Source organism: Oncorhynchus kisutch, linkage group LG21 (assembly GCF_002021735.2).
Source record: "Oncorhynchus kisutch isolate 150728-3 linkage group LG21, Okis_V2, whole genome shotgun sequence".
In the NCBI taxonomy this organism is placed as follows: Eukaryota; Metazoa; Chordata; class Actinopteri; order Salmoniformes; family Salmonidae; genus Oncorhynchus; species Oncorhynchus kisutch.
In genome coordinates this window covers 40,028,846-40,050,035 of record NC_034194.2, presented here as the reverse complement: position 1 = coordinate 40,050,035, position 21,190 = coordinate 40,028,846, and the positions used below count along the sequence as shown (strand labels likewise).

The following is a 21,190-nucleotide window of genomic DNA, read 5'->3' as shown; positions in this document are numbered from 1 at the left end:
GCCAGAGAGAGAGAGAGAGAGAGAGAGAGAGCCAGCCAGCAGATGAGACGGAGAGAGAGAGAGCCAGCCAGAGAGAGAGAGCCAGAGAGAGAGAGCCAGAGAGAGACAGCCAGAGAGAGACAGCCAGAGAGAGAGAGCCAGCCAGAGAGAGAGAGCCAGCCAGAGAGAGAGAACCAGCCAGAGAGAGAGAACCAGCCAGAGAGAGAGAGCCAGCCAGAAAGAGAGAGCCAGCCAGAAAGAGAGAGCCAGCCAGAAAGAGAGAGCCAGCCAGAAAGAGAGAGAGCCAGAGAGAGAGAGAGCCAGCCAGAGCGACAAAGAGAGACAGAGAGAGAGACACAGACAGACCGAATGACCGCTCACCTCTGCCATAGTGTTCTGTATGGGCGTTCCAGTGAGCAACAGTCTGTTTCTACACTGAAACTGCAGCAAGATCTTCCAACGAACACTGTCAACACAGAGACACAAAGCAAACTTAATGGGACTACATGAAGTATACATCAACGTCAAATTCGCTGGATGGGGAAAAAATAGGGTCTCATTTGAGAAAGAGCAACTCCAGCTGCTACTGTTCACCACGTACTCTCACTTGATCTTCTGAACTGAGATGGATCACTGCCGCTATTTTCTGTTTTTTTTATATATATATAAATAAGTTGTTTCCATCACTTCCTGTGACCGAAAGCCGCGCCGGAACATCAGAACAGCGATCACTAACCTTGTTTTTGGATGAAGAATTGTATTTCCGAAAACGACAGCTCACCTCGGAGCAGGCCTTTATCCCCGGGATAGAAAGGGAGAGACGAGCTCCTTGATGAGACGAGTAAATAAACTGCCTCTACCATCCGTTCTATTGGCGAACGTACAGTTTACTGGAGAACAAACAGGACGAGCTCCGTTCGAGACTATCGGGACAACATGCATCTAGCTGGTTTTTCTATATCGTCAAGACCGAATGGTAGCTTTCGGTAAGGTTAAGTAGGGAGGTGTGTCTCTTTGTCAACAACAGCTGGTGCGCAATCGCAACGGAGGGCCGAGCACGTCCACGTTCACGGGACTGTAGTGAAGCAAGTCGAAAACTTAAAGGTTTGTTGGTGTCCACATCACTAAGGAATTATCATGGTCTACACACACCAACACAGTCGTGAAGAAATCACAACAAAACCTCTTTCCCCTCAGGAGGCTGAAAAGACTCGACACGGGCCTGCAAAATCCTCCGAAAGTTCTACAGCTGCATCACCGTTTGCTATGACAACTGCTTGGCATCCGAACGCAAGGTGCTACAAGGATAATATATCAAACCCAGTATAACACTGGGGCCGAGCTCCTTGCCAGGATCTCTATACCAGGCGGTGTCAGAGGAAGGAAGGTGCTACAGAGGATAATACATAAAACCCAGTATAACACTGGGGCCGAGCTCCTTGCCAGGATCTCTATACCAGGCGGTGTCAGAGGAAGGTCCTAAAAATGTTCAAAGACTCCTCATAGACTGTTCTCTCTGCTACCACACAGCAAGTCTGGAACCAACAGGACACTGAACAGCTTCTAACCCAAAGCCATAAACACTACTAGTTAACCAATAGCTACCCAGACTGTCTGCATAGTTTGTAGGCTGCTGCCACTGTTTGTTATCTATCCTGCTGCCTAGTCAATTTACCCCTGCACATTGACTCGGTACTGGTACCCATGCACATTGAATCGGTACTGGTTCCCCGTGTATATAGCCAAGTTATCATTGACTCAGTACTGGTACCCCGTGTATATAGTTATCATTGACTCAGTACTGGTACCCCGTGTATATAGCCAAGTTACCATTGACTAGGTACTGGTACCCTGTGTATATAGCCAAGTTATCATTGACTCAGCACTGGCACCCCGTGTATATAGTTATCATGGACTCAGTACTGGTACCCCGTGTATATAGCTATCATTGACTCAGTACGGGTACCCCGTGTATATAGCTATCATTGACTCAGTACTGGTACCCCGTGTATATAGTTATCATTGACTCAGTACTGGTACCCTGTGTATATAGCCAAGTTATCATTGACTCAGTACTGGTACCCTGTGTATATAGCCAAGTTACCATTGACTCAGTACTGGTACCCTGTGTATATAACCAAGTTATCATGGACTCAGTACTGGTACCCTGTGTATATAGCCAAGTTATCATGGACTCAGTACTGATACCCTGTGTATATAGTTAATATTGACTCAGTACTGGTACCCCGTGTATATAGTTATCATTGACTCAGTACTGGTACCCTGTGTATATAGTTATCATTGACTCAGTACTGGTACCCCGTGTATATAGTTATCATTGACTGAGTACTGGTACCCTGTGTATATAGTTATCATTGACTCAGTACTGGTACCCTGTGTATATAGTTAATATTGACTCAGTACTGGTACCCCGTGTATATAGTTATCATTGACTCAGTACTGGTACCCTGTGTATATAGTTATCATTGACTCAGTACTGGTACCCCGTGTATATAGTTATCATTGACTGAGTACTGGTACCCTGTGTATATAGCCAAGTTACCATTGACTCAGTACTGGTACCCTGTGTATATAGCCAAGTTATCATTGACTCAGTACTGGTACCCTGTGTATATAGCCAAGTTATCATTGACTCAGTACTGGTACCCTGTGTGTATAGTTATCATTGACTCAGTACTGGTACCCTGTGTATATAGTTATCATTGACTCAGTACTGGTACCCTGTGTATATAGTTACCATTGACTCAGTACTGGTACCCTGTGTATATAGCCAAGTTATCATGGACTCAGTACTGATACCCTGTGTATATAGGTATCATTGACTCAGTACTGGTACCCTGTGTATATAGTTATCATTGACTCAGTACTGGTACCCTGTGTATATAGTTATCATTGACTCAGTACTGGTACCCTGTGTATATAGTTATCATTGACTCAGTACTGGTACCCTGTGTATATAACCAAGTTATCATGGACTCAGTACTGGTACCCTGTGTATATAGCCAAGTTACCATTGACTCAGTACTGGTACCCTGTGTATATAGCCAAGTTATCATTGACTCAGTACTGGTACCCTGTGTATATAGCCAAGTTATCATTGACTCAGTACTGGTACCCTGTGTGTATAGTTATCATTGACTCAGTACTGGTACCCTGTGTGTATAGTTATCATTGACTCAGTACTGGTACCCTGTGTATATAGTTATCATTGACTCAGTACTGGTACCCTGTGTATATAGTTACCATTGACTCAGTACTGGTACCCTGTGTATATAGTTATCATTGACTCAGTACTGGTACCCTGTGTATATAGTTATCATTGACTCAGTACTGGTACCCCGTGTATATAGTTATCATTGACTCAGTACTGGTACCCTGTGTATATAATTATCATTGACTCAGTACTGGTACCCCGTGTATACAGTTATCATTGACTGAGTACTGGTACCCCGTGTATGTAGTTATCATTGACTCAGTACTGGTACCCTGTGTATATAGCCAAGTTATCATGGACTCAGTACTGATACCCTGTGTATATAGTTATCATTGACTCAGTACTGGTACCCTGTGTATATAGTTATCATTGACTCAGTACTGGTACCCTGTGTATATAGTTATCATTGACTCAGTACTGGTACCCTGTGTATATAGCCAAGTTATCATTGACTCAGTACTGGTACCCCGTGTATATAGCCAAGTTATCATTGACTCAGTACTGGTACCCTGTGTATATAGCCAAGTTACCATTGACTCAGTACTGGTACCCTGTGTGTATAGTTATCATTGACTCAGTACTGGTACCCTGTGTATATAGTTATCATTGACTCAGTACTGGTACCCTGTGTATATAGTTATCATTGACTCAGTACTGGTACCCTGTGTATATAACCAAGTTATCATGGACTCAGTACTGGTACCCTGTGTATATAGCCAAGTTACCATTGACTCAGTACTGGTACCCTGTGTATATAGCCAAGTTATCATTGACTCAGTACTGGTACCCTGTGTATATAGCCATGTTATCATTGACTCAGTACTGGTACCCTGTGTGTATAGTTATCATTGACTCAGTACTGGTACCCTGTGTGTATAGTTATCATTGACTCAGTACTGGTACCCTGTGTATATAGTTATCATTGACTCAGTACTGGTACCCTGTGTATATAGTTACCATTGACTCAGTACTGGTACCCCGTGTATATAGTTATCATTGACTCAGTACTGGTACCCCGTGTATATAGTTATCATTGACTCAGTACTGGTACCCTGTGTATATAGTTATCATTGACTCAGTACTGGTACCCCGTGTATATAGTTATCATTGACTGAGTACTGGTACCCCGTGTATGTAGTTATCATTGACTCAGTACCGGTACCCTGTGTATATAGCCAAGTTATCATGGACTCAGTACTGATACCCTGTGTATATAGTTATCATTGACTCAGTACTGGTACCCTGTGTATATAGTTATCATTGACTCAGTACTGGTACCCTGTGTATATAGTTATCATTGACTCAGTACTGGTACCCTGTGTATATAGTTATCATTGACTCAGTACTGGTACCCTGTGTATATAGTTATCATTGACTCAGTACTGGTACCCCGTGTATATAGTTATCATTGACTCAGTACTGGTACCCCGTGTATATAGTTATCATTGACTCAGTACTGGTACCCCGTGTATATAGTTATCATTGACTCAGTACTGGTACCCTGTGTATATAGTTATCATTGACTCAGTACTGGTACCCTGTGTATATAGTTATCATTGACTCAGTACTGGTACCCCGTGTATATAGTTATCATTGACTCAGTACTGGTACCCTGTGTATATAGTTATCATGGACTCAGTACTGGTACCCTGTGTATATAGTTATCATGGACTCAGTACTGGTACCCCGTGTATATAGTTATCATGGACTCAGTACTGGTACCCTGTGTATATAGTTATCATTGACTCAGTACTGGTACCCTGTGTATATAGTTATCATGGACTCAGTACTGGTACCCTGTGTATATAGTTATCATTGACTCAGTACTGGTACCCCGTGTATATAGTTATCATGGACTCAGTACTGGTACCCCGTGTATATAGTTATCATTGACTGAGTACTGGTACCCTGTGTATATAGTTATCATGGACTCAGTACTGGTACCCTGTGTATATAGTTATCATTGACTGAGTACTGGTACCCTGTGTATATAGTTATCATGGACTCAGTACTGGTACCCCGTGTATATAGCCAAGTTAATGTTACTCATTGTATATGTATTCCTTGTGTTATTGTTTATTGTTTGTTGGGAAGGGCCCGTAAAGTCACCTTTTCACCTGTTGTTTACCAAGCACTCGATAAAACAATTGTCCAATGACTGGCGAGTTGATGATTCCTGGTCTAGGGGTCAGGGTTTACCTGGTGCTGCTCTTTAGGGCCTGGGCTTCATCTAGAACCATGTACTGCCACTTGACCCTTTGGAAGTACTTGACATCCTGAACTACCAGCTGGTAACTGGTGATCACCACGTGGAACGGAGCATTCTGGGTGTACAGGGTTTTCTGGCTCCAGAACTTCCTGATCACTTTGCGGTCGTGAGGGTTCCCCCAGTACGGCAGAACCTAAGGGACAAACGGCACAAAGGGTTAATAAATGAATATAATATGTGAATCTGCTCAAGTTTATTTTCTCAAGGAGGTCTAGTAATCATTGAGTCAGATCTAAAAAGGACTTTAGATAGATACTTAGTCTATGTAGAACTTCTAGTTTCTAATATAATATAGTTACAATTTTAACCTTCTGACTTTTTCCCAGTAGAAAGGAACAGTTAACAGTCACTTTCCTTATTGTTTTAGTGAGAAAACATTTCAACTCTTGACTCCATGGATTGTTGATATGAGACGTTATGTTAAACTATGCGACGGGACCATAATGAATCCCTCAACACAAATACTGGCTGAGGCTCCATTGTGTGTGTGTGTGTCGTCCATTGTTGCCGGGTCAGTTTCTCCGCCTGTCTCGTTCCTCGGGAACTGATACTTATCAGATGTTTGTTAACACCTCATCACCATGGTGAAACAGTTGATTTACTGTCTTCTGAAAAACGTCCAACAATGGTGGTTTTGCAGTAAAAGTCGGTGTATATGGAGGAGGGTGTGTGTGTGTTGTAAAATACCATGCCTCTGATTCATAGTTACCATAAGTCATATAATACTATGCTGCGCCCTAAAGGACAATCGGAATAAGGCACCTAAGCAACCACCGGTTCTCACACCTTCAGACTATACAGGGTGTTGTGATGCATTTTCCCCTCACACAACAACAGAGCATATACAGTCAATATATACAGTCAATTAACACAGAGGCAGAACCAATAGGTTGAAAAGTTTAACGAAAGGAGAGAGCTGGAGAGAACAGCTGATGGACAGAACAGCTGATGGTGTCAGAGCAACAGTAGGATCCCGATGTCTCACCTTGAATTTGGGGACAAAGCGTGTAAACTCCTGGTGCCAGTTATTCAGTGTGGAGGCAGGAGAGATGATGAGGAACGGACCCCAGATGTTGTCACGCTACAGAAGACAGGACAGAGACACACACTCAGTCAGTCATCACGACAGGTATGTATGCTTGTGGACGTGTTTAACTATTCTTGTGGGGACCAGAAGTCCCCAAAACAACAGTAAACTAACAAACATTTGACAAACTGGGGACATTTTGTTAGTCCTCACAATGTCAAATGCAATTTCTAGGGGTTTAGGGTTAGGAGCTAGGGTTGGGTTTAGGAGCTAGGGTTGGGTTTAGGAGCTAGGGTTAGGTTTAGGAGCTAGGGTTAGGTTTAGGAGCTAGGGTTAGGTTTAGGAGCTAGGGTTAGGTTTAGGAGCTAGGGTTGGGTTTAGGAGCTGGTTTAGGGGTTAGGAGACAGGGGTTAGGAGACAGGGTTAGGAGACAGGGTTAGGTTTAGGGTTAAGAGCTAAGGTTAGTTTAAGAGGTAAGGTTAAGTTTCGTAGCTAGGGTTAGGTTTAGGAGCTAGGGTTAGGTTTTGGGTTAGGTTTAGGAGCTCGGTTTTGGGTTAGGTTTAGGAGCTCGGTTTGGGTTAGGTTTAGGAGCTAGGGTTAGGTTTAGTAGCTAGGGTTAGGTTTAGGTTTAGTAGCTAGGGTTAGGTTTAGGAGCTAGGGTTAGGTTTAGGTTTAGTAGCTAGGGTTAGGTTTAGGAGCTAGGGTTAGGTTTAGGAGCTAGGGTTAGGTTTAGGTTTAGTAGCTAGGGTTAGGTTTAGGTTTAGTAGCTAGGGTTAGGTTTAGTAGCTAGGGTTAGGTTTAGGAGCTAGGGTTAGGTTTAGGAGCTAGGGTTAGGTTTTGGGTTAAGGTTAGGGTGATGGTAAAAGTATGGGTTAGGGAATGGGACTGAATTGTATGTCCCTCAAACGTTTAGCTGTACAGACAGTGTGTGTGTGTGTGTGTGTGTGTGTGTGTGTGTGTGTGTGTGTGTGTGTGTGTGTGTGTGTGTGTGTGTGTGTGTGTGTGTGCGAAAAACAGGAAACACTAAGCTGTGAAACATGTCTTCCTGTGGGACATGGTGTTCTAGAGAGAGGGCTTCAAATCCCCAAAACATAATTCCCATTTCCCCTCCTTGTCACTTAAAACACCTTGGGGTCCATGGATACAGCTGGACTGTTCCCATTCACATGATTCATCAACAATCGCCCCCCGTAATAAAAAACGACAATAATACAACACATTTTTTGACTTTGACAATAAAACTTTACGACTTCTGCATGCCAAGTACAAAGGTTTGGAAGAGACCAGGTAAAAGAAAACAAGTATTTGACTCAGGTGTGCTGCTTACCTCAGCCAGGTGACCCAGCAGAGCGATGCTCTGGACAGTCTTCCCCAGGCCCATCTCATCTGCTAGGATACCATTGATACCCTACAGAGAGGGAGACAGGATGTGATTTCACGACTGAGAAAAGTGACAGTACTGGGACCATAACAGGTGTGTGTGACGGGGGGGGGGGGGGGGGGGGAGCAGCACAGACCAACAATCAATGAAAAGCTGATATTTTGAAGCTTGCGTTTACCTGTTCGTAGAGGTTAGCCAGCCAGTTCATGCCTTTCAGCTGGTATCCCTTCAATTTCCCGTTGAAGATGGTTGGCTGGGGGATGTCCTCTCCGGCCTGGATAGAAGGGTTAGACAGGCTGTAGCTCTCCCCGAACCCTGACCCCGACCCCCCACTGGCCTGGTGCAGGGAGGCACAGCGACTGTCCTTAGCCTCCTCGTCAAAGAGACGTGTCTAAAGGGAAGGGGGGGGGAAGTGGACCGTCTTATTTTGAGAATGATGGGAATCGAATCGTTGTTCCATGTTGAGTCTACATGTCTCTCTGGGTGTTGGAGGTATTTCTGGAGGTATATCTGGAGGTGAGGGATATCTGGAGGTATGGTATATCTGGAGGTATGGTATATCTGGAGGTATGGTATATCTGGAGGTATGGTATATCTGGAGGTATGGTATATCTGGAGGTACATCTGGAGGTATGGTATATCTGGAGGTACATCTGGAGGTATGGTATATCTGGAGGTACATCTGGAGGTATGGTATATCTGGAGGTATGGTATATCTGGAGGTACATCTGGAGGTATGGTATATCTGGAGGTATGGTATATCTGGAGGTATATCTGGAGGTATATCTGGAGGTATGGTATATCTGGAGGTATGGTATATCTGGAGGTATGGTATATCTGGAGGTATGGTATATCTGGAGGTATGGTATATCTGGAGGTACATCTGGAGGTATGGTATATCTGGAGGTATGGTATATCTGGAGGTATGGTATATCTGGAGGTATGGTACATCTGGAGGTATGGTATATCTGGAGGTATGGTATATCTGGAGGTATGGTATATCTGGAGGTATGGTATATCTGGAGGTATGGTATATCTGGAGGTATGGTATATCTGGAGGTATGGTATATCTGGAGGTATGGTACATCTGGAGGTATGGTACATCTGGAGGTATGGTACATCTGGAGGTATGGTATATCTGGTACTTACTCTGGCCTGGTGTATCTCGTAGGCTTCTTTAGCTTTCCTTAAGGCCTGAGACTTGTAGTATTCACTATCTGAGACAAACAATTCAACACTGTTACAACTGCACCACAAAATGGTAACGTTCCTCTCTGCAATATAGAGGAGGAAACGCTTGAGATCCAATCAATAATCAATCACGATTGGATTTGGCTATTGAGATTTAAAATGAAGTAACCAGAATATGCATAGTAACATCCATTACCATAGTCCTCCTGTCCAACGTTGACCGTCAGCCCTCCCCCGATTGTCATCTGCCTGTGAGAGTTGGTGTCGTCCAGCTTGTTGAGAATGTCCTCTTCACCCCCATCCTCCTCCCCGGGACCCTTGCCCCCCATGAAGTGGGCGTACAGCTCTGTCTGGGTGATCAGGAAGTTCAGCTTACGCTGCTGACGCTTCGCCTAGGAGGGAGAGACAGGTAGAGATAGAGAGAGAGAGAGAGAGAGACAAGTAGAGAGAGAGGTAGAGAGACAGGTAGAGAGACAGGTAGAGAGAGGGAGACAGGTAGAGAGAGAGAGAGACAGGTAGAGAAAGAGAGAGACAGGTAGAGAAAGAGAGAGACAGGTAGAGAAAGAGAGAGACAGGTAGAGAAAGAGAGAGACAGGTAGAGAAAGAGAGAGACAGGTAGAGAGAGAGAGAGACAGGTAGAGAGAGAGAGAGACACAGGTAGAGAGAGAGAGAGAGAGACAGGTAGAGAGAGAGAGAGAGAGAGACAGGTAGAGAGAGAGAGAGAGAGAGACAGGTAGAGAGAGAGAGAGAGAGAGAGACAGGTAGAGAGAGAGAGAGAGAGAGGTAGAGAGAGAGACAGGTAGAGAAAGAGAGATCGTTAAACCCTTGACAGAGTCTCAGCATTCGTTTGGATCTGTTTATAATCTGAATTCCTTTTAGGGAGATCCCTAGACGTTTGTTTACATGGTGAAGGGGTGACCAACCCTACTGGAGAGCTTCTGGATGTGCAGGCTTTTACTCCAACTTTACTGTAACACCCCGGTATTCAGCTAACCATGTGACAAGTAGAATCAGGTGTGTTCCATCAGAGCATTATGCGGCAGGAAGGTAACTGGTCATGTCTCTGATGGTACAGCAGTGTGTGTTACATCAGAGCATTATATGGCAGGAGGGTAACTCGTCATGTTTCTGATGGTAGAGCAGTGTGTGTTTCCCAGTCTCACCTCTCTCATCTCCTCGTCATGTTTCTGACGTGGTAGGAGCAGTGTGTGTTTCCCAGTCTCACCTCTCTCATCTCCTCGTCATGTTTCTGATGTGGTAGGAGCAGTGTGTGTTTCCCAGTCTCACCCCTCTCATCTCCTCGTCATGTTTCTGACGTGGTAGGAGCAGTGTGTGTTTCCCAGTCTCACCTCTCTCATCTCCTCGCCATGTTTCTGACGTGGTAGGAGCAGTGTGTGTTTCCCAGTCTCACCTCTCTCATCTCCTCGCCATGTTTCTGACGTGGTAGGAGCAGTGTGTGTTTCCCAGTCTCACCTCTCTCATCTCCTCGCCATGTTTCTGACGTGGTAGGAGCAGTGTGTGTTTCCCAGTCTCACCTCTCTCATCTCCTCGTCATGTTTCTGACGTGGTAGGAGCAGTGTGTGTCTCACCTCTCTCAGCTCCTCGTCATGTTTCTGACGTGGTAGGAGCAGTGTGTGTTTCCCAGTCTCACCTCTCTCAGCTCCTCGTCATGTTTCTGACGTGGTAGGAGCAGTGTGTGTCTCACCTCTCTCATCTCCTCGTCATGTTTCTGACGTGGTAGGAGCAGTGTGTGTTTCCCAGTCTCACCTCTCTCAGCTCCTCGTCATGTTTCTGACGTGGTAGGAGCAGTGTGTGTCTCACCTCTCTCATCTCCTCGTCATGTTTCTGACGTGGTAGGAGCAGTGTGTGTTTCCCAGTCTCACCTCTCTCAGCTCCTCGTCATGTTTCTGACGTGGTAGGAGCAGTGTGTGTCTCACCTCTCTCAGCTCCTCGTCATGTTTCTGACGTGGTAGGAGCAGTGTGTGTCTCACCTCTCTCAGCTCCTCGTCCAGTTTGCGTTGCTCCAGAGCCTCTTTCTCAGCTCTCTTCCTGTGTTCCTTCTCCACCTTCTCATATTTCTTCCAGTAGAGCGTCATCTCCTTGGTCAGTCTCCTGGCCCGGGGAAGGGTTTCTTTACAGTTCTTCTGGGCTTGGATGGCTGCCCTACGTACCTCACGCATACACTGGTGGGCCAGCTGAAGATGAAGAGGAGATAACAGATTAATGAGATGGTACTGAGTTAAGATCAGACAGACACTGGTGGGCCAGCTGGAGACGAGGAAGAGATAACAGATTAATGAGATGGTACTGAGTTAAGATCAGACAGACACTGGTGGGCCAGCTGGAGACGAAGAGGAGATAACAGATTAATGAGATGGTACTGAGTTAAGATCAAACAGACACTGGTGGGCCAGCTGGAGACGAGGAAGAGATAACAGATTAATGAGATGGTACTGAGTTAAGATCAGACAGACACTGGTGGGCCAGCTGGAGACGAGGAAGAGATAACAGATTGATGAGATGGTACTGAGTTAAGATCAGACAGACACTGGTGGGCCAGCTGGAGACGAGAACACACACACACACACACAAAGAAAACAGAACACATACAGACATTTAGTTTGAAGTCAAATATACAGATAAACTAGACACAGAATGTCTCAGGTAAAACACAGACACTTTTACACAGGGATACTCTTTCAAACATCTACACATACAGACACTAGCTTTTAATAGGTCAGGAAAGGCTTAAAAACGGTTTACCTTTTTGGCATTGGTAAGGACGAAGTTCTTGGCTGATGCTTTTTGCTTGAAGGCCTAAAGAAAGATTATGCAAATATGAATACGTCACTTCATACCCATTCACGTGAATACGTCACTTCATACCCATGAATACGTCACTTCATATCCATGAATACGTCACTTCATACCCATGAATACGTCACTTCATACCCATGAATACATCACTTCATACCCATTCACATGAATACATCACTTCATACCCATGAATACGTCACTTCATACCCATTCACATGAATACATCACTTCATACCCATGAATACATCACTTCATACCCATGAATACATCACTTTATACCCATGAATACGTCACTTCATACCCATGAATACGTCACTTCATACCCATGAATACATCACTTCAAACCCATTCACATTAATACATCACTTCATACCCATTCACATGAATACATCACTTCATACCCATTCACATGAATACGTCACTTCATACCCATGAATACATCACTTCATACCCATGAATACATCACTTCATACCCCTTCACATGAATACATCACTTCATACCCATTCACATGAATACATCACTTCATACCCATGAATACGTCACTTCATACCCATTCACATGAATACATCACTTCATACCCATGAATACGTCACTTCATACCCATGAATACATCACTTCATACCCATTCACATGAATACATCACTTCATACCCATTCACATGAATACATCACTTCATACCCATTCACATGAATACGTCACTTCATACCCATGAATACATCACTTCATACCCATGAATACGTCACTTCATACCCATTCACATGAATACATCACTTCATACCCATGAATACATCACTTCATACCCATTCACATGAATATATCACTTCATACCCATTCACATGAATACGTCACTTCATACCCATTCACATGAATACGTCACTTCATACCCATGAATACATCACTTCATACCCATTCACGTGAATACGTCACTTCATACCCATTCACATGAATACATCACTTCATACCCATTCACATGAATACGTCACTTCATACCCATGAATACATCACTTCATACCCATGAATACGTCACTTCATACCCATGAATACGTCACTTCATACCCATGAATACGTCACTTCATACCCATGAATACATCACTTCATACCCATTCACATGAATACATCACTTCATACCCATGAATACATCACTTCATACCCATTCACATGAATATATCACTTCATACCCATGAATACGTCACTTCATACACATGAATACATCCCTTCATACCCATTCACATGAATACATCACTTCATACCCATTCACATGAATACGTCACTTCATACCCATGAGTACGTCACTTCATACCCATGAATACGTCACTTCAAACCCATGAATACATCACTTCATACCCATTCACATGAATACGTCACTTCATACCCATTCACATGAATACGTCACCTCATACCCATTCACATGAATACGTCACCTCATACCCATGAATACATCACTTCATACCCATTCACATGAATACGTCACTTCATACCCATGAATACGTCACTTCATACCCATGAATACATCACTTCATACCCATTCCCATGAATACATCACTTCATACCCATTCACATGAATACGTCACTTCATACCCATTCACATGAATACGTCACTTCATACCCATGAACACGTCACTTCATACCCATTCACATGAATACGTCACTTCATACCCATGAATACATCACTTCATACCCATGAATACGTCACTTCATACCCATAAATACGTCACTTCATACCCATGAATTGTGCGCCACCTTATGGTACTCGCAATCACCACCGGTTGTGATTCAGCCTGGAATCGAACCAGGGTCTGTAGTGACGCCTCTAGCACCGAGATGCAGTGCCTTAGACCCGCTGCGCCACTCGGGAGCCCCTAGGATCCGTCCATATAATCCTATTGATTCTGATGTAGGATCTGTCTATATAATCCTATAGATTCTGATATAGGATCTGTCCATATAATCCTATTGATTCTGATCTAGGATCTGTCCATATAATCCTATTGATTCTGATCTAGGATCTGTCCATATAATCCTATTGATTCTGATCTAGGATCTGTCCATATAATCCTATTGATTCTGATCTAGGATCTGTCCATATAATCCTATTGATTCTGATCTAGGATCTGTCCATATAATCTCATTCACTATGATGTAAAAGGCTAAACTGATCCCAGATCAGCACTCCTGCTCTGAGACGCTTTATGGATACGGGCCCAGTTCACAACAACAACTCACATATTTACAAAGCTATTCATCCACTCCTACAGTTACCATTCGGACTCCTGTAAGACCTCTCAGACTACACTACCCAGCGTACCTTGGGGCACTCCTTCTTGGCGATGGTGAGCCAGACTTTGCGTCGTCGTGCGTTCAGCTGCTCTACGGTCAAGTGTTTCTTCTTCAACATGGGAAGAGGGGCGTCATGGGAAAACTTGGCGAAGATCTTGGTGACATGCGGCCGCCCCTCGCCTGAGAACTCCCCCTCCCCTCTCTTCTTTTTCCTCTTGCCCTTCTTCAACTTGCCTGAGAAGAGAAGGGAATATGGACAGGTACATCCATTATTGGAAACCAACGTGACATTTTCCAGGACGCAAGTTTACCTGTTCACTAGTAGCAGTATTAAAAATCTATACGATTCCCTCTAGAAAAAAAACAATTAATAGGTTTGTGGGAACAATCATCCATAAAACGAGACATTCAAACAAAGCAAAGAAAGACTGTTATAAATAAATAAATAAACTGCGTTTCTTACCCTTGAATTTCTTCTCCTCCTTGATCTTCTTCTTCTTGGGGCCCAGCAGGTGGCGCTGTTGTTCGTGGAAAGGGTCATGGGAGGAGAGCAGTCCCGTACTATAGTACTGATACTGCTGCAGCTGAGAGGGGAGGGTTACAAACTGGCATTTAGAGGAGCAGACGTGTAGAGATGTCAAGTTTGTATCTGTGCCTTTATGGTGACTGTGACAACATGGGCAGTGCCATTCAGGCTATTGCCATTTTAAAATGTAGTCAATTTTAGGTCACAGTCCTGAGTCTGGAGTCCTGAACCACATCTGTATGTCATTCATTTATTGTTGCCACTAGATGGCGGTGATTAAGACTAATGCCAATTTACAAACTAAGCAAACCAATTTGAAGACAACGCACTTTTTTTCTTCTATTTTTAATTTAACGTTTATTTAACGAGGCAAGTCAGTTAAGAACAAAATCTTATTTTCAGTGACAGCCTAGGAACAGTGGGTTAACTGCCTTGTTCAGGGGCAGAACGACAGATTTTTACCTTGTCCTCTTGGAGATTCGATCTAGTAACCTCTCGGTTACTGGCCCAACGCTCCAACCACTAGGCCGCCTGCCTCCAACCACTAGGCCGCCTGCCTCCAACCACTAGGCCGCCTGCCTCCAACCACTAGGCCGCCTGCCTCCAACCACTAGGCCGCCTGCCTCCAACCACTAGGCCGCCTGCCTCCAACCACTAGGCCGCCTGCCTCCAACCACTAGGCCGCCTGCCTCCAACCACTAGGCCGCCTGCCTCCAACCACTAGGCCGCCTGCCTCCAACCACTAGGCCGCCTGCCTCCAACCACTAGGCCGCCTGCCTCCAACCACTAGGCCGCCTGCCTCCAACCACTAGGCCGCCTGCCTCCAACCACTAGGCCGCCTGCCTCCAACCACTAGGCCGCCTGCCTCTAACCACTAGGCCACCTGCCTCTAACCACTAGGCCACCTGCCTCTAACCACTAGGCCACCTGCCTCTAACCACTAGGCCACCTATCTCTAACCACTAGGCTACCTGCCTCTAACCACTAGGCTACCTGCCTCTAACCACTAGGCTACCTGCTGTCCCAAAAATGTCACATTGGTTTCCAATAATAGATGTAGTCCTCCATATTCCCTTCTCCTCTCAGGCAAGCTCTGATCCCTCCCAACCAGTTGACTACTTTAAAATAGTGGAAGTCCTCAATGGTAATGTCCATGCAAAAACAAATCAAAACACATCGCTATAGAGTCATCATTGTTCAGTCAATGCAATCACAACGAGCACAATAGTAGTGACGGTCGTGTGGCTGCAGTCACTATACATCAAGAAATAACATAGTTGTGTTATGCACACGCATGAATGCCTGTGTGTATGTCTCGACGTGTGTGTGTTTGTGTGTGTGTGTACGTACCTCTCTGTCGTTGTGGAACTTGTTCTGGTGCTCCCTGGTGAACTGGTGCAGTCTGAGCATGTCCTGTAGCTCTTCTCTGGACAGACTGAAGTCAGAGTCCTCTGTGTCTGACTCACTGGTGTCGTCGCTCAACAGGATACTCTAGGGGGGGGGGGGGGGCAATTCAGATACAGCCACCCACCATCTCTCTATATTCACCACAACAGACTGGTTTCCTGGACACAGATTAAGTCTAGTTCTGGACTAAAACAAAACATGATCTTTTGTTTCGGTTCAGGACTAGGCCTTTGTAGTCCTGAACGTTAATACACTAAATCATGAATCAATGAAAAATACCTTGAGCCATTTCCTGCTCTTCTTCAGTTTGGAGAAGTTGTATAGACTGGCTTTGTCTTCCTTGTGTTCTGTGGAGAATAAAAGGAGCGTGAAGGAAAATGAAATGTCTTTGAATAAAGATCTGGACCCAGGATATTGCACTTGGTATGGAGTCAATGTTGGCCATTAAGCTGAGATTACACCTTGAAAATCCAGACCCCTACTAAAGCATATCCTGTAGCAGAATATATATACACAACAGCTGGGAGCGTACACCACTGTTAAAGGTGCATGCAACTATTTGAATGTTCCAGGAGAACTCTCCCTAAGCTCCCCTTCACCTTGTAATGGAGTTCCGTTGAGGATGGTGCCCTCGGTAACAAGCCCCTCCTCATCCAGGTCACATGACTCCTCTTTTATCGCCAAGGCTGCGTGCTGATTGACCGGCCTCAGAGAAGGCCCCTCCCCTAATCCGCCATCGTCGCTGTCATCACTGTGATATGACAAACACGTACACATGAGCCCAGAGTCATCCCAGTCACATCATAAAGAACAGACAACATCTACTCCAGGCTTCTTTATTGTTTATTATTGATACGGCACAAGCGGTGGCTGTGCGCTCGTGGCTCTCATTCACACAACTGCTCACTCTGTTTGCTACAAATATAAGTTGTAACTCTGAAAGGGATAGTGCAAGATTTTGGCAATTAAAATGGTGAAATATGCTAAACCAAATAAAATCCACCATTTCCAGGTGGCTAAAATTCTAATAGTTCGCCTAATTTCAGTTTATGTGACAATACATGCAAGTACAGTGTAGAGCAGGGGCCTGGGGCCCACAGTTGGTACACATTTCAAATTTGCCCTAGCACTACACAGCTGATTCAAATAATGAGTTGAGCTTGATGAGTTGGTTATTTGAATCAGCTGTGTAGTGCAAGCGCAAAAAACAAAAGGTTCACCAAGGGAGGACCCCCCAGGACCGAGTTTGGGAAAAACCTTCCCGACAACACGCGTCAAACTCCTTCACAATGGACAGAGTGTCTGCAGGTTTTCACTCCTCCCTTGTACTTGATTGATGAAGTAAGGTCCCTGATTAGTAAGGATCTCCCCTCACCTGGTTGTCTAGGTTTCAGTAAGGATCTCCCCTCACCTGGTTGTCTAGGTCTCAGTAAGGATCTCCCCTCACCTGGTTGTCTAGGTCTCAGTAAGGATCTCCCCTCACCTGGTTGTCTAGGTCTCAGTAAGGAACTCCCCTCACCTGGTTGTCTAGGTCTCAGTAAGGATCTCCCCTCACCTGGTTGTCTAGGTCTCAGTAAGGAACTCCCCTCACCTGGTTGTCTAGGTCTCAGTAAGGATCTCCCCTCACCTGGTTGTCTAGGTCTCAGTAAGGATCTCCCCTCACCTGGTTGTCTAGGTCTCAGTAAGGACCTCCCCTCACCTGGTTGTCTAGGTCTCAGTAAGGACCTCCCCTCACCTGGTTGTCTAGGTCTCAGTAAGGAACTCCCCTCACTTGGTTGTCTAGGTCTTAACTGAAAGGAAAAACCAGCAGACACCAGTCTCTCCCAAGGAATGAGTGACATCCCTACCCTACGAGGTCCGGCACCTGCTGGTTCTGTTATACCTGATAATTAATTGCACCCACCTGGTTCCCAGATCTAAATCAGTCCCTGATTAGAGGGGAACAAAGAGACAAATAAAGAAGTGGAACTGGCTTCGAGTGTGAGGGGTGTAGAGAACCATTGCATTTTCAGCTGTTAAAAAAAACAAAAACGAAACATACCGGGAACTATAGAAGTAGTGCACATAGAACAGCTCTACCGCTTCTTAGACTTGCTTTCAATAATAATGACAGATCTATAGCTCACATTTCTATGTGAATTTGGTTGAGTCGTCCAAATAAAGTGACATATTGCAGCTTTAAGAGTCAGATGAACTCATGGATACAATGTATGTCTCTGCCTTCAGTTTGAAGGAAGTTGCCAACTATAATTAGTGCAATTGCTAACAGCTAGCTGTTCCCATAGACTACCAGTCATTGTGCTAACGCTAGTTAGTAAGGAACTCCCCCTATGCCCTCCCAGGCCCACCTGGGACCTAATTTATTTATTTCAATTGATTTGAGTTCCTTCTTTGACCTGTAACTCAGTCAAATCTTTTAAATTGCTGCATGCTGTGTTGCATTTCATATTCATACCTTCAAAATGCATGCAGAGACATACAAATGGTATCCATGAGTATCCAAGTGTGTCTGTCGAAAATATGTGTTTTTTTTTTTTAAATCTTTTTTTTGGGCAGCAGCGGGGCGCCGCAGCTAAATGAATATAGGATAAACACTGGTATATTACCTGAATAGGTATCTGTTCATTATAAATAGAGTACTATAACTATGAGTCATGACAACTCCAGAGTGGGGCTCTATAACTGTACTTTACCTGGATAGGTCTCTGTTGAAGACTGAGGCGGTCTGGCGGAGGAAGCTGTCAAGGCGTAGGGATCTCTCCAGGTGCTGAAGGTGAAGAGGCTTGGCCAGGCCTGATGACGACCATGCTGCCCCATCGCCGGCTTCTGCCTGCCCAGCCCCAGACGCCATGGAGGACTGAGACCTGTAGGCCCTACTAGGTAGGGATACTCACTGGGCGAGAGAAGGGGAGGACAAAAAGAGAAAGGGGGAGAGAGGTAGGAGTTTAGATGGAGAGAGAGAGTGATAAGAGAGAGCAACCAATGTGGAGGGTAGAGCAGAAGTTGTAATACTACAGCTAAAGATTGTGTGTGTTTTTCAGTCAGGACCTCTCCCTGTCGTCTCCCTGACAGCTCGTCTCTGCATGCAACATAACACTGACATATGTTTGTGCACAAATTAACAAAACAATGGAACCTTTCTAATGTGGGATATGGATATCCTCATTATCTCCAATCACAACTGTCAGTTCAGAAGATGTGAAAGGCCTGAAACAGAGAGAAAGAGCCACAAGTCACACACTGCACCACACCAATCAAAGCTGTCAAAATTGACTAATGAGCGTATTCCTTCTGTGGACCTTCAAGCACTTTCATGTATCAGATTGAAAGAGCTTATGTTGAACTGATAAACATTTGTTGAACTGTCGATAGAGGAAATTGAGTCTAAATATGCTTGAATAGGTATGTACAGGCATGTTTTGCTTTTGTTTCAAGACCTTAAGTCAGAGGTTGGGGAAGGGTCTTAGGGGTGCTCTTTGACCCCAATCCTGAACCTAACCTATGGACTCATTAATGTGCTAGAGGCGTCACTACAGACACCCTGGTTCGAATCCAGGCTGTATCACAACCGGCCGTGATTGGTGGCTCACAATAAGGTGGCTCACAATTGGCCCGGCGTCATCCGGGTTTGGCCGGTGTCATTGTAAATAAGAACTGACTTGCCTATGTGAAATCAAGGTTATATGGTCACAACTCGTTTGAAATGTCCACAAATCCCCACAGGAGTATGAGGTTCATGCCACATAACACCAATCTGGATGTAAATACTTTGATTCCCACTAACCTGTAAAAAGAAATGGGGACTTCTAGGTAACTTATATAAACAGAAACATAATTTTATTCAGGGAGATCCTTTGTATGTCTATTGCAGGTGTGGGGAAAATGTAGGTTTACTTAATGGTTCAATCATAGAGATGATTGAGTGATAATGAGATCAGGTGTCTGCAAAGTGAATCAAGCCTCTGTACTACAATCTAGCTAACCTGAGTTACAATGTAGCTAGCCTGCCAGTAAACACTCAGAGCAAAGCACAACTGATGAATGAATGTTCAGCTAAATTAGCTAGCTAGCTGTCTAACTGAACGGGGAATTAGCTGGCTAGTTAACGCTAAAATGAACGTTTAGCCTGCAAGTTGCGATGCTACCATAATTTAGCTTACTAGCCTTAGCCTGTTAGCACTTAGCATTAGCTGTGTGGGCCAGCTAACCTCGTATGACATGTTAGCTAGCTGGCTAACGTTAGCTAGCTACCTACACAACACACGATATGACATGTATATCAAGGGTCAAGGTATGCAGCTACGTTAGCAAGGTAATTATATGTTGTGGTTAGAACAGGCATTGGCCAGCTGAATTCCTATTCAAAGAGCAGGTTAACTTTGACATGTTTGACTGTCTGCTAACCCGGCCTTTGTTACATTTGAATGGCTAACTGTCAATCTTGATACGTTTCTGATCATTTTTGAATTAATTAGGTATGAAGTTCCCACTCACTCTTTTTGAGTTATTCAAATGGGTTCTGCCCCTTTAAGGCTACCAACCTTCTCTGGACATATGAGTATTTTAGTAATACAATTCATTTTGGAGTGATACACAACTTTGGCTTGTTTACAGCGAGAGGCCTAGGAATCTTTCCAGTACCTATCCGTCCCCTTGAATAGACACGAGGGTCGTGTCAGAAGCCTCTGTTCTCGGATCCCCGCGATCTAATTCTTTCTCCCTCCCGGCCATCTTACCCCATTGCTCCCTCACCACATTACCTCCGAAACACTTTCTCACCTTGGCCCCGTGTCCCCCTTTTGCGCTCTCTCGTAGCTGCTGCCGACTCTCAGTTCTCTGACTCCAAGATGGCGGGTCTAGGCAACGAGTGAGTCTGTGAGCTTTGGGTCGACAGCAGCAGAGAGGCGGCCACTTTCTGTAACTGAGGGAGCAGGGACACGGCGCCATGGCGAGGATAGAGCAGGGAACAGGCAAACTAATCGAATGCAGAGAGAGTGACGATTTCGTATCTGCCCCTCAAAGGAATCGCTGCGGAAATATAGCAACACACACATTGTAACAAGTATTTTAGAGTCAATTC

The 21,190-nt window shown here is 44.7% G+C and overlaps 1 protein-coding gene across 1 annotated transcript in view; it reads right to left on the bottom strand.

Annotated features, from left to right (window-relative positions):
* The window catches only part of ino80 (INO80 complex ATPase subunit), a 94,504-nt gene extending 73,441 nt beyond the window's left edge, over nt 1-21,063 (bottom strand). Inside the window, 17 exon segments of the mRNA XM_031800952.1 lie at nt 361-445; nt 5,414-5,616; nt 6,469-6,564; nt 7,838-7,918; nt 8,070-8,282; nt 9,041-9,108; nt 9,279-9,474; nt 11,074-11,277; nt 11,846-11,899; nt 14,206-14,411; nt 14,641-14,761; nt 16,054-16,194; nt 16,390-16,457; nt 16,710-16,861; nt 18,804-19,003; nt 19,247-19,317; nt 20,890-21,063. Coding sequence (XP_031656812.1) covers nt 361-445; nt 5,414-5,616; nt 6,469-6,564; nt 7,838-7,918; nt 8,070-8,282; nt 9,041-9,108; nt 9,279-9,474; nt 11,074-11,277; nt 11,846-11,899; nt 14,206-14,411; nt 14,641-14,761; nt 16,054-16,194; nt 16,390-16,457; nt 16,710-16,861; nt 18,804-18,961 — 2,046 coding nt within the window. The 5' untranslated portion in view covers nt 18,962-19,003; nt 19,247-19,317; nt 20,890-21,063.
* Between the last annotated feature and the right edge of the window lie 127 nt (nt 21,064-21,190).